This window comes from Sapajus apella, unplaced genomic scaffold, assembly GCF_009761245.1.
Source record: "Sapajus apella isolate SASKATOON/1434 unplaced genomic scaffold, GSC_monkey_1.0 scaffold121, whole genome shotgun sequence".
Classification (NCBI taxonomy): domain Eukaryota; kingdom Metazoa; phylum Chordata; class Mammalia; order Primates; family Cebidae; genus Sapajus; species Sapajus apella.
In genome coordinates, this window is record NW_022437061.1 from 1892781 (window position 1) to 1914209 (window position 21429).

The 21429-nt window shown below is 34.2% G+C and overlaps 1 protein-coding gene across 13 annotated transcripts in view; it reads left to right on the forward strand.

The window, feature by feature from the left end:
• The window catches only part of MTHFD2L (methylenetetrahydrofolate dehydrogenase (NADP+ dependent) 2 like), a 185017-nt gene that overhangs the window by 40661 nt on the left and 122927 nt on the right, over positions 1–21429 (forward strand). For all 13 annotated transcript variants that reach the window (XM_032261001.1, XM_032261007.1, XM_032261006.1 and 10 more), the window contains 2 exons: positions 2129–2313; positions 2900–3022. In XM_032261001.1, the coding sequence (XP_032116892.1) occupies positions 2129–2313; positions 2900–3022 (308 nt within the window). The remainder of the gene's footprint in view (positions 1–2128; positions 2314–2899; positions 3023–21429) is intronic.

The following is a 21429-nucleotide window of genomic DNA, read 5'->3' on the forward strand; positions in this document are numbered from 1 at the left end:
AAATTTGCATTTTGTGTGTTGTCTGATATTTATGGCACCTACCCTTGTTAGAAAATTTAAAGTGTACAGGTACTACAAAGAATTAAGGTTTATAAGGACTTCCTTTCCTCCTCCTCTTTCTCCTCTGCTTCTTACTCTTTCTCGTTTTCCTCTTCCTCATAATATTTATTAACCTACATTTGATGCTTTTTCTAGTAATCATATTTTCACCAGGTCTTTCAATAGGACAGGGCCAGAAGGAAGAAGGGACCACCTTCTACTTTATCAGAAAGCTTTAAAAAAATAAACACATAGTAAGAGCAACATAATTCACCACTTTTAAGTTTGAGGTCATAGAGACTAGAAAGGCCTTCTAGAAAGTATTTCTTTGTGCCTTTCCGGAGATAGTTTATGTCATCTATCAAAATATAGCACTTCTTACCTTCCAAAATACCTATTAACTGCCAGGAAGTAAATAAACTGCCAGGAAGCAAATGCAAACTTTTTCCATTAGCAATGACACCATGGCATTGGGGAGCAACTAAACTGTTTACCCACCATAATCAGTGACAAGCATGGCAAGATTCACAGCTGTTGTCAGGGAGTTGGCCTCAGGCCATGGAATATTATTTTTCTTTGAGTAAGTTAAAGAGCTGTGTAGTATTGTTACCGAAGGGGACACTGTTACCGGAGGGACAATGGCCCTATTCCCTCCCTGATTAGGTATGCCTGAGGTCCTTGGGTCTCACACTCGCTCAAGAATGGGGGAGTGGACCCTGTCGGCGAAGGTGAGCTCCTTGGAGTAAATACCAGACACAAAAAGTTTTATAGCAAAGTGATTTATTTTAGGGAGAGAGAGAGATAGAGAGAGAAAAAGGAGTGAGAGGGAGAGAGAGAGAAAAGTCAAAAACAGTTCTCACACTGAGTGAGAGGCAATCCAGAAAGATGGAGTCCCTGCAGGCTAAGCGCAGGGGAATTTAACCTGGGAGTTACTCCCGCCCCATTCAAATTTTTTGTCCTATGAGAGGAGTTCCTTCAAACTTCCGCTAGAATGATTGATCTCTATTTCCAGGCAGTCTATCTTCCCAAAAGTCAAACAAAGACCTCTAAGCTCCCGGATGGAGAAGTGGGGCGGTATGGCGCTGCAAGTTCTTGCCCTTGAAATTGCGCCCCCTTGTGGACCTGGGGAGAGAATACATTCCCTCAGTATGAAGCTCATGACTTCAGGGTCTTGTACAGGATATGCTAACCAAAAACGAACTGATTTTGCCTTAGGGGTCACAAGACTCTGCGGCCCTGTGATAAACAATGGAGCCCAGTCTTCAAGATTGTTGCCAGTTTAAACTGGGCTGTGCTGATCTGCCTCTTTAGAAAAAATGGCAGAACTTTAAATTTAGGCAATAATATAGTCTAGATCTTGAGTATGTAGTTTGATAATTTATATGAATATATATATATATGTATATGTATATACATTTGTATGCATGTATGTGTATAATATATATGTTATATGTATAATACCTGAGTAAAAATTGTGAAGAAACATACACTGGAGATAGTGTCTTAGTCTATTTGAGCTGCTGTAACAGAGCATCAGAGACTGGTTGGCTTATAAAAAACCAGAAATTTACTTCTCATTGTTCTGTGGGCTGGGAAGTCCAATATCAATACACCAGAAGGTTTAGTGTCTGGTATGGGCCGGCTTTTTGGTTAATAGATAGCTGTCTTCGTGCTATGTCCTCACATGGCAGAAGGCATGAGGAAGATCTCAGGAGTTTCTTAAAAGGACAGTAACACCACTTATGAGGGCTCTATCCTCATTATATAATCATCTCCCAAAGGATTCACCTCCTAATATCATATCATTTGGGGTTAGGATTTCAACATATGAATTTTGAAGAGACATACACATTTATTCTATAGCAGATAGGTTATATTGTAGAACTAAATAACAGAGGTTAAATCATTCACAAAATTATAAAATATTTATAAACCTGAAGAGCAGGTGTCACATTAATTGAAAAAAAAATCAAATTTGGGGTGCTTGGAGAATCATGGTTGTTTTGTTCATTTTTGTACCTTAAATTTGTGCAGTTGAATATTTTTTATTTTCTTTTTAGTATTATATTTATTGTTTTGCTTTCCACAGACATGAAGCCATTATTATATCAGGAACCGAAATGGCTAAGCATATCCAGAAAGAAATAAAGCAAGGTGTGGAATCATGGATTTCCCTTGGAAACAGAAGACCTCACCTCAGTATAATTTTAGTGGGAGATAATCCAGCAAGCAAAACATACGTCAGGAATAAGATAAGAGCTGCGTCTGCTGTAGGTGGGTATGTGTTGTAGTTGTAATTGCTACTAAATATGTTTTCTGTTTTTAGTTTGAATTGTGATAATTATGAATGATAATTATCTAATAAGTACCATTTGAATTACATGTATTATTGTTAAAGATTATTCAGTTACTAAACATTATGTTAATTTCATTTGATGTTTCTTCAAAACTTGTATAGGGTTAATTCAGTGTGTTTTATATTCTATGGGAAAAAATGCAAAGAATACATCTAAAAGGCTTGCTTTCATTATATTTGATTTAATCAAATAATAAACCTGGCTTGTTCACTCTGTTAAACTTGGCCTAATTAGTTGTGTGCTAGTGATATTTTTATTCTCTTCTAATCTACTAATAGTAGCTTATCTCAAACAAGTACAAGTTGTCACCTGGCATTCCAGGCCAAAGAATGCATGTGAATCAAGGGAATACACTTGTATTATTGGAGAAATCCTTCCTGATGATGCATTAAACATCAGAACCTTTCATCCCAATAGGAACAGTCCCACACTGTGTCAGACACTGTCGATGAAAAACCATATTCAGTTAGTCAAGTGACCTTCTCTGCTTGTTTTTCTTCTAGGTATTTGTAGTGAGCTCATTCTGAAACCTAAGGATGTTTCTCAGGAAGAGCTTTTGGACATAACTGATCAATTGAATATGGACCCAAGAGTCAGTGGTATATTAGTTCAGTTACCACTGCCAGGTACCTAATGTTCTTCTCTATATCTGGTTTTGTTAAAAGAGTAACAGAGGGCATCTTTCAGCATCATATCATGATACTATAAGTAATTTATGAAACACATTCAGAAGGGGACTATTAAAGTAGCAATAAGTGTAATAGTGGTTTCTGAATGATTTGTGCTTACATTGACAAAATCTGTGAAGCTAAAATTTAGGTATTGGCAATACATGTACTACTTGCTTTGCACAGTAGTGTGGGACCCTAAAAATGACGATGTAAGAGGAAGCCAGGTAATGTGATCGTAATAATCAAAGGTAAAAATAACAATTTTTTGTGGCCTTTAAAACCTTTTATCAAAGCTTTAAAATCTTTCCTACTGTTTGAGTGTCTCAAACAGAGATTGTGGTTCATAAATGTATAGGCAAGTGAATAATTAGTAAAACTAAAGTAATATTTTTTAGTACACTGTAATTTAGAAATTAGAAACATTGAGAAATAAAGTGTATGATTTCTTTGCATAAACTTATCAAAAGTAGTTAGAGCAGTGTTTGCCTTCTAATTCTCTAATATCAGATGGAATGAGCATCTTTACTATGCTTTGGTGAATTGAACTGTTATATTCCTTTCAAAGGAATTAGATTAGCTCCCAGCGTTTTTTTAGCTCCCAGTATTTTAAATTAGCTCCCAGCTAATTTAGATTAGCTCCCAGTATTTTGTCTATTGTACTTTCAATGTTATGTAATTTCTCTGAGAGTTCCTTAACATTTAAAGAAACGTCAGTGTGAAGTTACATGTTGGTATCACTTCCTCTGAGACGTCGTCTTTTTTGTTCCTATCACTTTCCTCATTTTTGTGATGACTTCACCTTCATTAAGTTCCCCTGGCTGTGTAACCATCTTTCCAAAGGATTCAATGTCAACATTCTATGGTCAGCTATTTCTCCAACAACTCCATTTACATTAAATTAGAATCCTATGACTTTGTTTTTTTATGTTCATTAGACTTTTTCAACATCGTTCGTACCTTCACTTCATGCAGGCTTAGGTTTCTCTTGTCTTTGTTTGCTGTTACCATTTTCAGATCTTCTACCCACATCCAGTTTCCATCCCAGCATTATCGCATTTTGTTTCTTTGCTATACTTTTATTTTTATAGGCAAATCCCCTCTGTCTGTTATTCACTTTTGTAAAATATCATATGGGTTTATCTCTGGGGGACATGGAGAAAACACACTTTGCTGTGTATGTTTGAAGATTACAAATGTGCAGTGACCAATCATTTGAAAGAAGTGTATGACTGGTCTCTGATCATCATCTCATCTGTTATTTTTAGTGATTTGTGGACTAAAGAGCTAGGAGCTCTTGTATAATTACTAAGAATTTGAACTGTGTTGTTGCAGGACTAGTATTATTTCGTTAAAGTGTGGTTTTGAAATTTGTGCATATTTAAACTGTGCAAAATGAGGACTGCAGGAATGGTATAGGTTACAGTAGTTTTGTAGTTTTGAGCTCTGGAAGCTTTGATTAACAATCTTGTGGTATGCAAAAAGTAAAGCTATATAATGCTATTATATGGGATCTTTATAAAATATTTTTTCTTTATCTAACAATATAATATGTTAGCATATGTTATAACTTTTGTGCTGTTTAAATTATGCCAAAAAATAATACTTCTAATTCTTTTCCTCCAATATAGCTTCACTGACAAAAAACATCAAGTTGATAAGAGTCTTAGAAGCTATCACAGGTTTCTCTTGAGAAAAATGCTCTGACAGATAATGCTTAGATTAATGATGTTAAAGTTAGTATAGCGATAGTATCACTTACATTTAATACTAAAAAAAGAAATTGAACACATGCAACACTCTTATATCATAGGAAAATGAGGTCTAGAGAAGATTAGAAGTTTATTAACATCACAAATCTGTCCAAAAAATTTTAACAGTGTTTCTCAATTGTTTGACTAACGCAAAATGAGTCTCTTTTTTGGTACCGTATTTATCATGCAATCTTTTTATAGTTTGCAGTTTTTGAAGTTTTCTCCACTTGGCGTTTGTATGACATTTTAATAGCTATATGACCATATCACAATATTAATTCTTAAAATGTCCATTCTACACAAAGTAACCTTAAAAAAACATTTCTTAAAAGAAAACATACAAATGGCCAACAGGTATGTGAAAATGATCAACATTAGTAATTATCAGGGAAAGGCAAATTAAAACCACAATGAGATATCACCCCACACCTGTTAGGATGGCTGTTATCAAGAAAATGAGGTCAGTGCTGGGGATATAGAGAAAAGGAACCCCTGCTCACTGAGGTTTACAGGGTAAATTGGTACAGCCATTTTAGAAAACAGCATGACAGTTCCTCAAAAAATTAAAAATAGCACACCATATGATCTAAAATTTCCATTTCTGTATATATATCCAAGTGACATGTTATCAATATGTTAAAGAGATATCTTCACTCCTATGTTCATTGTAGCATTACTTTAAGATACATAGTCAACTTTAGTGTCTATTGGTGGCTGAATGGATAAAGTAAATGTTGAATATATACACAATGAAATAAAAATCAACTTTTAAAAATAATGAAATTCTGTCATTTGCTATAACATAGAACCTGAAGTATATTATACTAAGTAGAATGAGCCAAACACAAAGAGAAAAACCTGGATGGTCTTACTGGTGGAATTTTAAACAGTAAACTCGTGGAAACACAGAGTTAATGGTGGTTACCAGGGACTGAGGACTGGGAAGGGGATTGTGGAGATGTTGGTTAAATAATACAAAATTTTAGTTACACAGGAATAAGTTTTGGAGATCTATTGTACAACGTGGTAACTTAGTAACAACATACTGTATACTTGCAAGTTGCTGAAAAGGAGATTTAAATGTTCTCACCATGAAAATAGGTATCTGATGTATTAGATACATTAATTAGATTGACTTACCTGTTTCATAATGATACATATATCAAAACATATTGTACACCACACATATATACAATTTTTGTTAGTTTAAAACTATTTAAAATAGTCATAGTTTTCAGACTACACTATATTTAGTTTGTCACAGATTTCAAACTACATTAGATTGTTTGTCTTAATGAATTTATATTTGTATAAATCCCTTTTGAGCAACATTCCTCATTTGGTGAATTTATTAGCAGCTCACTGCTAGCTGGCACTGGTGATTTATCTGTTTTAAATACTAAACTACTTGAGTCCTGTGGTAGAAACTAAATTGTTTGAGTGTCTCAAACAGAGTGAGACGCATAGAGCTAAAGTGACCACGGTGATGTAAAAAAATCTGGATATTCTGAGAAATGGCAGTTTTCTATGTAGCCAAAAAGCCAACAATGGCAAAATTGTGGCTAACATTGATTATATTACAGCACTTTATATGCCATTTATATTACAAATGGCACTTTATATTTATTAACCCATTGGATTCTCATAATAATCCTATGAAGCTCGAGTATTTTTTACTGATGAGAAATTTGAGGCACGAAGAGGGTAACTTCTCCCAAGTTCACAGAGCTGCTAAGTAACTGAGCTGGGATTTGAATCTGGGCAGACTGGCCCCTATGCCAAGAATACTGTTACCAATTAGGTTGGCACCCTCACTGGCACATCAGTGTTAGCTGGTGAGTAATGTGTGTTTACTGTGTGGCAGGGACTTCTTTACATGGATTATTTTATTGAATCCTACAAACGCCCTTATATAGTAAGAATTATCTGCTTCATTTTATAGATGAGGAGACTGAGACAGAGGGAGATTAAGTGAATTGACCAGTATTATCTGTTAGTAAATGGTAGAGCCAAGACCCAAACTCAGGTCATCTGATTTCAGAGCCTGCCTTTTAAACTCCTTGTTGTTACACTGTCTCTCAGAATATACTAAGGCATGACATAAGCACATACATTTCAAACATTCACATACAGTTTCCTATCACTTGTAACCACCAAACTGCTGATCATCTGGTTTCTCTGTTCCCACACTTGTAACCTATATTTTTTTATGGTTTTATCTTGCTCAATAATGGTATTCCTATTTTTATTCACAATTTCTTTTTGGTAAGGTTTAAAATGATAGCAATGAGATTAAAGACATATTAAATATACTATTCCTTTCAATGTAGCCTGTAGTTTATTTTAGTAATTGCACTGTGGTACATTTTTGCTAGCAGAAGATACAACTCAAATATGGATATATATACAGTCTGAATTTATAATCTGGCTTTGTATTTGACTGTTACTTAACTTTGATGAGTCTTATTTTACTTGTAAAAAGAGAATTGAAAATTGACCTTTTATACTACATATTGTGAACACATAGTTTTTAGTTAATAGAAAAAGTTGGCTAAAGTAGGAAATTGTAAAACAATGCATATGTACCTTAAACATTGTATTATACCATAAAGAATTTAAATATTCATTCATCAGTCTTTAATATAGATTCAAAGCTTTTGGAGCCCACTGGTTGGACTTCTGCATCATCTCCTGACAGTAATGCTTATGATTCATTGCCTGTGATTTTCATGTTGGGGTGAAACAGTGAAAATTCATCTAGATTCTCAAAATACCTCCCACTCTTCAAAGTCGCCTTGCTGTTGTCTAAGTCGTACTAATTCTTTTTAGTTCTTGAGAATCTTTCTAGATCATTCAGCTTAGTTTTCTTACAAATAAGAACTGTTCCCTTTTGCACTCCATTGAAATTTATTTATAACCTACATTATATAATTTACTATGAAAAAACTGGCAAAGACAGGCTGGGAAATACAAAAATTGTCTCTTGGTTATGAAACTCAACTGGTAGGGTGAGGAATACTTTTTTAACTATCCTCTGGTATGTCCAGCATGAGCCTTCACGTTTTACAGAGTAAGTGCAACTTATGAGATATTTTGGTAGATTGGCTATATAGAAGTAAATGACTATAGCCTTTCCTATGTATATCTCATAAGATTATTATAATGAACAAATTAAACAATAAGCAAATGAAAAAATAAATGAATCTAGTTGATTACACCTTCAACTTTAATAATATTAAATTATTGTCTATAATTTTGTTAGTAAATATATATTTCAAATTATTTCATGATTAGAAATCTGAGATTATTTCTCACAATTATGGCAATGTCTTGAATAAAAGAAATTCCAAGTTAGAATTATAATTCTAATGTTTGAAGACAGGTTTGCATAAGGATTAAACCAAATGTGCAAGGAGTTTCCATTTCACTTGGGCAGAAAGCAAAGAAATGAGATAAAATTCTCTCCTGTTTAATGGTACTGGGCCTGTCACAAGCTAAGCCCTGGTTTATGTTCAGAAGCCGTGCAACTTTGTTCAGGATTTGAAATACTTGGGATATAAGAGTACACAGCCTGGCTGTTTGTTCTGTAGCTGGTCCTAAAGCTAAGGAGAAATAAAAATGACCAAATGCAGATGCTTTCCTACTCCTGTCCTGACTGTGCATAGATTCTTATCAATAGGTGATCACTTTGTCGAGGTGAGAAAGAGGTCTGTTATTTATGTTATATTGTTTTTTTCTTCTGAGTAGGCATTTTATTTACTTTTAGGTTTTATTGAGTTACATGTATTAAACTGATATCATATTAAAAATTAAATTTTTTTGGAGTATGTGTCTCTATATAGAGAAAGTAAATTAGAGTAATGGTCTTTTAAAACTGGGAACCAGTGGCATCCTTTTCAAACTAGAGTAATAAAAAGGATATTATAGTATTCATAAACTTGAAGCACATTGGAATCAAGTTATTCAAAACCACTTGTCATAGAGTAAGTTTTGGTGCAGGATGTATTTGATTCAAGAGGGTTTAAATTACATGAACTGTATGAAAACATTTAGATCTAAGCCTGAAAAACGATTATTAACTCAATGAAATTTTAATAGGGTATTTTACAACTATGACTTCATGACAACTGTTATAAGTGGCAGGAATGGTAAATATTTACTATTTTCTAATGCCAAGCACTGTACAAAAGTGCTTTATATATATGAGAAATCATTTAATACTCACAACAGTTCTTACCAGTAGGTGCTATTTTTATCTGAGGTTTATGGTTAAGGAAAAGGAGTAGCTAAGAGGAACTAAGTAACTTGTGTGAGTTCACTCAGTGAGTGAGTATCAGAGCATTGTCAAGAGATCAAGTATAGCATCCTTTGTACCATAGTCACAGTCCTACAGCAGAAATTTAGGAGAGCATCAAGAGAGATGCTTGCTTACCTGCTTTGTATTTAATTGTTTCCTGAGAAGTCTACTTCTCATTTATTTCTGGAACACGATTAGGGAAACTTTATCATATCTATCTTTTTCTGAAATAGTTTTTCAAATGTTCCCTTCAGTTGTCTAGTTTGAAGCCTTTGAGGATTAGCTCCTTCCAGTTTATGTAAGGGAAGTAGAGAATGATTAAAGGATAAAACTAAAGAAGGTGAGTTAGAAGAGTTTGAGTTCGCTGCATAGATTAACGCAAATAAAATATTTGAGCAATTAGTAGGCATAAAACTGTGGATATTGACCTCACTAGTAAGCAAGGAAATATGCATATTTGTCTAAAACTCATTTTTTCATTTGGAGAAAAAAGTATTGCTATAATTACTTTTCATGAGAAATTATCAAATTTATGTATGCAGAATACTGATGATTATTAAAATTATTGGCCAGAGTGGGAATATTTTTATCATTCTGAACTCTTTTCTGTTTTATTCTGTTTAATTCAAGATGATTTCTAAATTTTAATTTGACTTTGTTTTATAATTTATTTTTCCTTTCTCTATGGGAGAAACCCCAGTTATGGGCTTGAGTGTTCAGCATAATTCCACAAAGGGAGAATTGCAGAAAACATTTTGTCTGTGTAATCTACCTTGTATCTGTTAGATAATTAGTGGATGCTGTTGAAGAAATGAGTAAATCCTATACATTCTCATCACTACTTTTTGTGTGTATTAAGTCTCATCCTTCTGCATATGTTTCTACATCTCAGAGATTAGTCATAAACATTTTAACTGATCAAGATTTGGTGAAGATCTTGTACCCTCACCCATGAAAGTTTTCTATAGCTATAGTATCTATTATATAGAGGCTGTGTTAGGAAATATATATTATTACATGAACAATATGTTAGCCTCTGACCTCTTAACTATATTGGTTATTTTTCAAATATACTAGGGCTGAGTTCTTTCCACCCTTTATGTGTTAGCATAAATGTCATTGCTTCAGGGAGGCTTTTTCAGCCCATATTCCCAAAGTTGTTTTCATTCTGTTCTCTGTTTGGAACCTCCTTTCTTCTGTGACAGAGAAAATTTAAGTTATCCAAATACCTACATGTCCTGTTATATTTTGGGACTTTCTTTGCGATTAGATTGAGGCCATGTGACTACTGGCCAATAGATTGCAAAAGGAAGAGACTTTTTTTGAGTCACTTCCAGACTGAGATGGTTAAAAGCTATTGTGCCTTTGTCCTTCACTTCTGTTTTTGTTTCATTGTTCTTGGCAACTAGGTATTACAGACGGTTGTAAATTACAAGAAGTAGGGCAGTAGAATTTTTACTGGACTTTCCATGAATAAGAAATAAATACCCTTTTATAAATGACTGGGATTTCAGATTTTTTAAAACCTATAAAGATCAAAGATCAAAGATTCACAGATCAAAGAAGCTCACCAAACTCCCAAGCTCATGAAACATGAAGAAAACTATGCCAAAGAACACCATAATTAAATTATTCAAAACCACTGCTAGAAAAAAATCTTAAAAACAGTAAGGGGGTTGGGAGGCATTACATACAAATGAACAAAGAGGATAATGACAGAATATTTCTTGGTAGAAACAATGTAAACAAGAAGACAATGGAAAAATACATTTAAGTATTACAAGGGAAAAAAAAAAAGCCGTAAGCCCAAAATTCTATACCCAGTGAAAATATGTTCAAAAACAAAGGCAAGAGTCCTTTTATCAGGCATGTGAGGAAGAAAGCTCAAAACTAAAAACAATTATCCACTAACAGACCTATGCTATAAGAAATATTAAAAGGGCCAGGTGTGGTGGCTCATGCCTATGATCCCGGCACTTTGTGAGGTCGAGACAGGTGGATCACTTGAGGTTAGGAGTTTGAGACCAGCCTGGCTAACATGGGGAAACCTGTCTCCACTAAAAATATAAAAATCAGCTGGGCATCCTGGCACGTGCCTGTAATCCCAGCTACTCAGGAGTCTGAGGTGGGAGAATTGCTTGAACCCAGGAGTTGGAGGTTATGCTGAGCCAAGATCACACCACTGCACCCCAGCCTGGGCAACAAAGTGAGACTCCAACTCAAAAAAAAAAAAAAAGAATTAAAGGAAGTCCTTTGCCTAGAAGGAAATGATACTAGATAGAAATGTGGATCTATCCAAGGAATGAAGGGCTCTGGAAGTGGTAACTATGTGAATAAATATATGTTATTCATGCATATATATATATATATGTTGTAATATATTCTTTTATTCTTATCACTCATATTATTTTAGAAGATAATGTTTAACCAAAACAAAAAACAATGTAGGACGTGCTTTGTAATATATATATATATATATATATATATATATACACACACACACATACACACACACAATTAAAATATATGCAACAATAGCACAAAAGTGTGACTAGAAGAAATGGTGGAATATTATTGTGTGATTCATATAATAGATGTGAAATGACATAATATTGCTTAAAGGTAGCCTGTGATAAGTTAAATATGTATACTACGAAAATGAAAGCAACCATTTCAATAACACAACAAAGAGTTATAGCTAATAAGCCAACAAAGGAGAAAAAGTAGAATCATCACAGATATTCAGTTAATCTAAAGGAATACAGAACAATGGAGAAAAGACAACAAAGATGTTATATATTGTCCTAGAAAATGTAAGGCAAATAATACAACTGAACATCAGGGGTTGTTAAATTGGATAAAAATCAAATCCCAACTATATGTTGCTTACATGAAACTACACTGTAACTATAAGGACACAGGGAGGTTAAGGCAAAAGTGGGGGAAATATATGCCGTGCTAACAATAATCAAATGAAAGCTAGTATAGCTATTTAATATGAAAGCATGTTTCAGAGCAGAAAATATTACTAGAGATAAAGAGGTCATTCCATAATAATTAAGGAGTTGGTTTATCAAAAGTAAATAACAATCTTAATATCTTACATACCTAATAAGAAAACTTCAAATTATATGGACCAAAAACTAATGTAATTGCAAGGAAAAATAATCAAATAAAAAATTATTGCCATGTTTCAAAACCTCTTAATAATGGAGAAAACAAGTAGACAGAAAAGCAGTAAAGATGAAGAATACTTGTAGTATGATATCAACCAATTTGACATCATCAAAATTTGTAGAACACAGTCTTCCAAATGGCAGATAATACCCTTTCTTCAAGTTAATGTAGAATATTTTCCAGTATATACCACATTCTAGGCCATAAAACTAATCTCAATTTTAAGAGAATTCGTGTCACATAAAGCATGTTCTCTGACTGCAATGGTATTAAATTAAAAATCAGTAATGAAAATATCTAGAAAATCCTTAAGTATTTGGAAAGTAAATAGCATACCTCTAAATAACCCCTGTGTCAAAGAAGAAAATAATTTGAAATTGTTTTGTATTTTTTATGAAAACATAACACATCAAAGTTTGTGGGATACTATTAAAGCAGTAGCTAAGGGAAACACGTGACAATAAACACATATCTTAGAAAAGAAAAAAGGTCCAAAATCAGTAATCTCATCTTATACTTTAAGATGATAGGAAACCCAGAACAAATTAAACACAATGTAAAGATGAAAAAGAGAAATAATGAAGATCAGAGCAGAAATCAATGAAATGTAATATAGAAAATAAAATCAGTAAACCCAAAAGCTGGACCTATAAAGGAAAAGAATAGATACAAATGACCAATACCAGGACTTAGAGAGGTAACATCACTATAGATTCTACAGATATTAAAAGGATAATAAGGAAATATTCTGAATAACATTATGCCAATTAATTTAACAAGTTAGATGAAGTGGACAACTTCCTTGAAAGATATACATTACCAAAGCTGACTCAAAAAGAATTGTCTTGATAGCTCTGTTAAGCAATTGACTTTGTAGTTCAAATCCATTCCACAATGAAAACTCTATGTCCACATGGCATACCAGGTGAATTCTACCAAATATTTAAGGAAGAATAGTGATAAGAGGAGGGAATGCTTTCTAACTCATTATATGAGGCCACCATTACTCTGATACTAAAACCTTGCAAAGACATTACAAGAAAGGAAAATTACAAGGCAGTATCCTTCATGAACATAAATTCAAAAGATATTAACAAAATATTAACAAATCAAATCCAACAATTTAGAAAATAGTTCATCATGACCAAATGTGTTTTATTCCAGGAATCCAATATGATTTAACATTAGAACAATAAACAATATATTTCGCCATATCAACAAGCTAAAAATGAAAATCATAATCATTTCTATAGATACAGATAAAGTATTGGATAAATTTCATCTTCAATTCCTGATGAGAAGCTTTTCAAGTAACTAATAATAGAAGAGAACTCTTTCAGCAATTCCCCTGTAGTTTTTAATATACAGCATACATTTTTTTGGAGAAACTGAGAAACTTTAAAAGGATTATGGTTTTATACATATATACATCAAATATATATATGTATGTATATATGTCAAAGCCTATCAAATTGTACCTTCTAAATGTATACAGCCTATTATATTCAAATATTCTTCAATAGAGCTGTTTTTTGAAAACCCAAGTCTATTATAAATAGAAAAAATACAATAAAACTACATAGTAAAGGACTCAAAAGAATGACAAGCACAGGACTCAGGATGAAATTTACATCAGTTTTGAGCAGGACAGAGGATGGACTAATTGGGTAGACTATAAGACTATAAGGTTTAATATAGATTATTATCAAAGCCATAACTTTTGTTTGGGGTAGTAGATTTGCATATGCCTAATTTATTATGAAAAACTAATTTAAATTGCATTGTGTTTGGACCAATATTGTGCTTGTGTCACAAGCCCATGAATTATGATTAATTTCTGCACTTGAAGTTCATTCAAAGAAAAAATACCCAATGTTTTGCTTCAAATTCTTTCTGACATTATTTGTGTGGTCACATAGAAACAAAGCCATCCTCACAATATTATTTATCCAACTTTAAAAAAACTTTATCAGAGGGAGGGTTACGTCAAATAATTTATGAACAAGGGGAAGAAAAGTGGAAGACCACGCTCTTGCATGTGGAGTATCTTAACCACATGATGGCAGCATTGAGCAAGCAGTGTTTTTCTTCCCTTTTTTTTTTTTTTTTTTTTTTTGTAAGATTAATGATTTACACTGGAAGGTGAGCAAATACACTGAAATATAATTTACATAACAGTGGGATTGGTTGGTGTCTGTAGCCACTTATGTCTCTCTCTCTCATTCATATTCATGCAGAAACCATGCTCAGAATTTTTTAGTTGCTCAAATCTGTGGAATTACATCTTTTTGAACAGTTACTATTAAAAATTTGTTATGCCATCTAACTTGAGATGATTTACTTTTCACAATATCTTAAAAATCATGAATTTTTTGAACAACAGTAGTTATTTTTTTACTTTTCATATTTTGTTTTTTCCTTTACTATGATATCCTCATCTGTTTTTGAGTGTATTCAGTTTGAAATGATGACAAGCGTTTACCAAAATCAAAAGATCCTTTGGAAAATGGATATTTATTTCTCTGTAGAAAGTATTTAAAAATATCTAGTTATATGATAGTTTTCTGACCTTCATCATTCATTTACCAGGTCAACCAATATTTACCTCGAATCCAATTTTTAGGTAACTGTACAAAGTACTAGGGGAAAGGTACCTTTTAGTCAGGGTGCTGAACAAATAGAAAACAGTTTAAAACTACGTTACTGTCCTTGAGAAGTTTGCAAGCAAGGTTGCCAAAATAACATCTTTTCATTCTCCTTGTGTGTTTAAAAGCTTATTAGAATTGGCATGTTTACTTATCTAAGTGTTTTCTTCTATAGAATATACACTATTTCAAGGACAGTGCTGTCTATTTGACAGAAGTTACTAAGGGCTCGATAACCTAAGATGTCCTTAACACTGCTTACAAGAACAAGATAATTTTAGGATCTCGATATACTCTTCAGCCTACTTAAGAGAATTATATAGGGTAAAGGCTAGCAACCTTTGCGTGATGTGTAGGTAGTTTCCAACTTCATTAAGCTCTACTCTGTTCTCAGATTTCTGGGTGGAGTCGCTCAGCGAGGTTAGAGTCTGTTCCTATTCCTTTTCTGTCCCCCTGCCCCTTGATAATGAAACAATGCTTAAATGATATTGGGCAAGTGGCAGGCACCTGGTAAGTGTTTTCTGTCTTGAAATCTTGATGTATATCTTAGAGGGTGTAGCTTAAATATTTATTGGCTTGAGAGCAGTGAACACAGTTTCTGAAAGTATCTCTCATTTACTCCTATGAAATAACCCATTGAGAGACTATAGGTAAATAGTTTGGGTAGACTTACATTTATTCCATTACAATATAAATTCCAGAGGGCAAAAATTTTGTCTGTTTGGCTCACTTATATATTCTTTTTTTTTTGAGATGGAGCCTTGCTCTATCACCCAAGCTGGAGTGCAGTGAGTGGTGCGATCTCAGCCCACTGCAACCTCTGCCTCCCTGGTTCAAGCGATTCTCCTACGTCAGCCTCCCTAGTAGCTGGGATTACAGGCACCGGCCACCACGCTCAGCTAATTTTTTTGTATTTTTAGTAGAGACAGGGTTTTACCACGTTGGCTAGGCTGGTCTTGAATACTGACCTCATGATTCACCTGCCTCAGCCTCCCAAAGTGTTGGGATTACAGGTGTGAGCCATTGTGTCTGGCCTCTTTATATTTTTAAAGGAGGAGGTTAGAGGATATAGAAGGCTCAGACATCTTTTCCTTGTGGTAGCCTGTTCTTCTAACTATGTCCAGCTGCTCACTAATTTTGTCTCATTTTCTTCATCTATAAATTAGGATTAATAGTAGCTATTTATTCAATAAATATTTATTGAATGCCTCTGTGTTCCAAGCACTATTATTTGTACTGTAGATCACTAAAAAGAAAAAAAAAAAAGAATTTTCTCTCCTTGTGAGTAGCAGAGGAAGCAGGTAATAAAAAATAAATATAATAAATAAATATATTTACTAGAGGTTGATATGCTATGGGACAAAAGAAAGAAGTAGAGGATGGTAGGAGGGGTCAGGATGTTGGAGAACAAGTTGTACTTTTATCTGCTGCCCCCAACATGTTGTTATAAAAAATTCAAACATACCGAAAATCTAAAAGACTAGTACAATGAACACTCATATGACCTCAAGCTAGATTCTGTAATTGTTAACATCATACTATATTTTTTTACATACCTGTCCATTAATATATTCACTTATCCATTTTATTTTTGAAGGATTTAAAGATATGAACACTTAAGGTACCCCTAAAACTGTAGTGTGTACATCGTTAAGGTTCATTATTTATGTTATGTGAAATTGACATGTTATGTGAAATCTACAGGCATTGACAGATTGACACAACTTACATGTACTATTTCATAGGTTTTGAAAAATGAAAACTCTCATGTAACCTAAGCACCTACATACCTACATATTATACAACATTTTTGTCAACTGAGTTTCCTCATCCCAGTCAGTTGCTATCTCTGTCTTTCATCCTCACATTCAGATAACCACTATTCTGAGTGTTTTTCACATACATATTCCATTTGAATATCTTACTTTGTAAAGTGGCTGTTAAAGTATCTAGCTCATTAAAAAAATGTTATTTATCTTTTAATGATTTAACTTTGAGTGTTTTTTAATGTATCTGGTTGCAAGTTCTTTAAGTGATAGGTTGTTTGCATATATTTTCTCACAGTCTTTGGCTTACCTGTACATTTTCTTAATGATGTTTTGTTTTGTTTCTTTTTTGTGACAGAGTCTCACTCTGTCACCTGGGTTGGAGTGTAATGGTGTAATCTTGGCTCACTGCAACCTCTGCCTCCTGGTCTCAAGCAATTCTCCTGCCTCAGTCTTCCGAGCAGCTGGAATGACAGGCCACATTATCATGCCTAGCCATTTTTTGTATTTTTAGTAGAGAAAGGGTTTCACCATGTTGGTCAGGTTGGTCTCAAACTCCTGACCTTGTGATCTGCCCACCTCAGCCTCCCAAAGTGCTGGAATTACAGGTATGAGACACCACACTCAGCCAATGGTGCTTTTTGATGAGCATAAGATTTTAATTTTTCTTATGTTTAACTGATCAATATTTTTATTTTGTTTTATGTGTTTTGTGTTCTTTTTAAGAAACCTTTGCTTACACCTAGCACACAATGATATTCTTCTAATTTTCACCCAGAAATTATATAATTTTAACTTTTATGTTTAGATTTCTAATTGATTTCTAGTTAATTTTTCTGTGTAGTATGAAATAGTTATCATAGTAAGTTTTGCCCCCCACCCCACAATATGGCTGCCTAGCTGTTCATGTACTATTTGTTGAAAACACTTTCCTTTTACATTGAATTACTATGGCATTTCTGTGGCATACACATTCTATAAGTGTGACTCTAAAGCTGGGCTCCCTTTTCTAGCCCATTGATCTATTTGTTCTTATGCCAATGTCATACTGTCTTGAATACTGTAGCTTTGTAGCAAATCTTGGAGTCGGGTATTGTAAATCTTCTAACCCTGTTTGTTTTCTAGATTGCTTTGGATATTCTAAATCCTTTAAATCTTCATATACATTTAAGAGTCTAACAAAAAACCACATAGGATTATGATTGAGATTATTGCAATGACTCTATAAATCAGTTTGGGAGTTGACATCTTGACATTATTGAGTCTTTCAATCTATGAACATGGTATGCCTTTTATTTATTTATGTCATTTGTCAGCAATCTTTTGTAGTTCTTATTACAGAGGTCATTCTCAAATTTAAAAAAATTTACTCCTGAGTATTTTATGATTTGTCAGCTATTGTAAAGAGTATTTATAAAATTTCATTTTTCAGATAGTTACTACTTGTATCAGGAATTCAATTGTTTTCTTATATTGACTTTGTAATCTTGCTTAATTCACTTTATTAGTTCTAGTAATTGTTTTATAAATTTTAAGCATGCTCTTCATCTGTTATTAGAGAGTTTTACTTCTATTCTATTCTCTATGCCTATTTATTTATTTATTTTTGTTATCTTATTACACTTGCTAGGCCCTCTGACAAAGCACTAACTAGAAATTGTAGGAGTGGACATTATTCAAATCTTGAGGGAGAAGATTCAGTATTTCACTATTAAGTAGGATGTTAACTGTAAAATTTTTTGTAAATGCCTGTATCTGATTGAGGACTTAAAGATTTGTTTCTCCTTTGGTGAACCACAGGTAGACTCTGTAGTAAGTTCTCTTATCATTTGATGAGCTTCTTGGAGTTTGTTTCCTGTGTGTGTGTTCAGGGGTCAGTCAGAGATACAGAATTTATATACAATGTATGGGTGTCTGCTCTGTGGCTTTCTCCTTTCCTGGATATACCCCTTCAATTTTCAACTATGGTATTAGCCCCAAGCTTTATCTTTTGATTTCTTAAGCAAGTAAGACTGAATATTTCTATCCAAATTCTAGCTGTCCTGTGGCTAGAAAAACTTTAAAAGTGGAAAACTGTTTCAGTGACTTTTTTTTCTTTCAGATACCTACTTCCTCTACATCTGTTTGTTTTTTAGTAGCTTTCAATTTTTTTTCAGATAGTTGTTTTGTATTTTTTTTAAATAATTTTACTGAAGTTTGAGGTTGTTTCCTCTAAAGAGTTTAGTCCAATAAGCCACTTCACAATAGAAACTGAACCTACATTTTTAAATAGTGTGGCCAGAATTATCCATACTGATGTTAATCAAGTTTAGCTTAAAGCTGCCTCCTTACAGATTTAAGTTTGGCCTAAAGGTTTTTCTGTGTATTGTGAACTATAACAAGTGGAGGTTTAAACTGATCATGGCCCATACCTGTGCTAATCACTGTTCTGGCCAATCAAATGTAGCTAGCTGTTTGAACCATGTTCAAATAAGGTAAATATCGAGCAGAAACAAATCAAGTTTTTTCTGTACATCACATTTGAATTCTGTGTGTCATGTCCCTTTTTTGTCTATAAATCTTCTACTATGTGGCTGTGCTGGAGTCTCTTTGAATTTGCTGATTGTGGGGGCTTCCTGATTTATTAATTATTCATTGCTCAATTAAACATCTTTAAATTTAATTCCACTGAAGTTTTTCTTTTAACACTGAGAATGTGGTATTTAAGAAAACATTTGAAAGAAGGGAGGGATTTAGCCCAGGTGACAACTCTTCTTTAGAAAAGCCTTCCAGGCAGACAGAAAGCTATAGTTAAGGTGGCAAAATGCCTTATGTTTTCAAGGGACATCAAGGGGACCAGCTTGGTGCTTGTAGATTGAGGAAAGAGGAGGGTAACCAGTGATGGGATTAGACACATAGCTTTGATTTTGGTGTGGTATCAATCATGTAGAATCTTGTTTGCAATTGTTAAGGTAATAACATCGCAGGGTTTTGAGAAAAGCGGTGTGATCAAATATGCATTTCAAGGTATAACCCTATTGCTGTTTTGTGAATAAATTGTATGGTTGCACATACAGAATAAGGAAACTGATTAGGAGGCTGTTTCAAGAATTGACAGGAAGAATAATGTTCACTCAAAATAGAGTAGTATCATGAACATGGTGAGGCTGATAAAGTGCTAAATGTATTATTATGAAGAAAGCCAACAGAGTTTCCAGTGGTTTGGATGTTAGGTGTGAGTGAAAGAGGGATATTTAAGAGGACTCCAGGTTTTCTTGGCAAGTGGCATAGAAGGATGCTACTTCTATTTTGGGGGTTCCATTGTGAACCCCTAAAATTTGAGGCAAGTCTGAGTTTATTTTGCCAAGGTTGAAGATGCACACCCATGACACAGCCTCAGAGTCCTGGCAATATATGCCCAAGGTGGTTTGGCCACAGTTTGGTTTTATACATTTTAGGGGGATATGAGACATCAATCAACATATGTAAGAAGTACACTGGTTCCGTCCAGAGAGGTGGGGACAATTTGAAGCAGGGGAGGAGTCTTCCAGGTCACAGGTAGGTGAGAGAAAAATGGCTGTATTCTTTTGAGTTTCTGATAAGCCTTTCTCAAAGGAGGCAATCAGAACATGCATCTTTCTCAGTGAGTAGAGGGATTACTTTGATTAGTCATGGAGGCAGATTTGCCCTGAGCAGTTCCCAGCTTGAATTTTCCCTTTAGCTTAGTGATTTTGGGGGCCCAATATGTATACATTTTTTGCACCATTCAACTGAGGTAGAGTACTTATAAGTGAATCAGTTTAAGACCAAGACTTTGTCCTAAAAGGCTCACATTCAGAAGAAGGAAATGATAAGGATAATAAAACAACTGATATCATTAACTAACTGAACTAGTGTGCTACGTATTTTTTTATAGCTGTTTCATGGGAAAGCAGAGGAAAAAATGTCATTTCAATTTGTGATCATTTCAATGGGGGGCAATTGATCAATACATTGAAGAATGAATAGGATGAGAAAAAACCGAGAGGAAAGGATTACTAGTGAAAAAATTCATCATGAGCAATAGCAATGCAGAAGTTAATGCCAAGGGCTTGGGGAATGGACATGGTTTGTTCTGACTAGAGTAGAAGCTGTGTGATGATGATGGCTGGTAAAGATATGGAATACAGAGAAGGGACTGTAGGAAAAAGAATCAAACTAAAAGACACAATATTCACTATACTGATGAGCTTTGCACTTATCCAACAGATTTGGGGGAAGTGGAAGGTGGTATTTTTAAACAGTAATGTAAAAATCCGTAGGTGGAAAGTAGGCCAGTAATTTGTTTGTTCCTTTTTTTTCTGTTCATTGTCCAAAAGCAGTTAAGCATATTATAAATAAATCACAAAAATATATATGCAGTGGCCAGGCGTGTGGCTCACACCTGTAGTCCCAGCACTTTGGGAGGCTGAGGCTGTGGTATCACAAGGTCAGGAGTTCGAGACCAGCCTGGCCAATATGGTGAATCCCCATCTCTACTAAAAATACAAAAATTTAGCCACACGAAGTGGTGCATACCTGAAATCCTAGCTACTTGGGAGGCTGAGGCAGAAGAATCACTTGGATCTGGGAGGTGGAGGTTGCAGTGAGCCAAGATCATGCCACTGCACTCCAGGCTGGGCGACAGAGTGAGTCTCTCTCTCTCTCTCTCTCCATACACACACACACACACACACACACACACACACACACACACACACACACACAC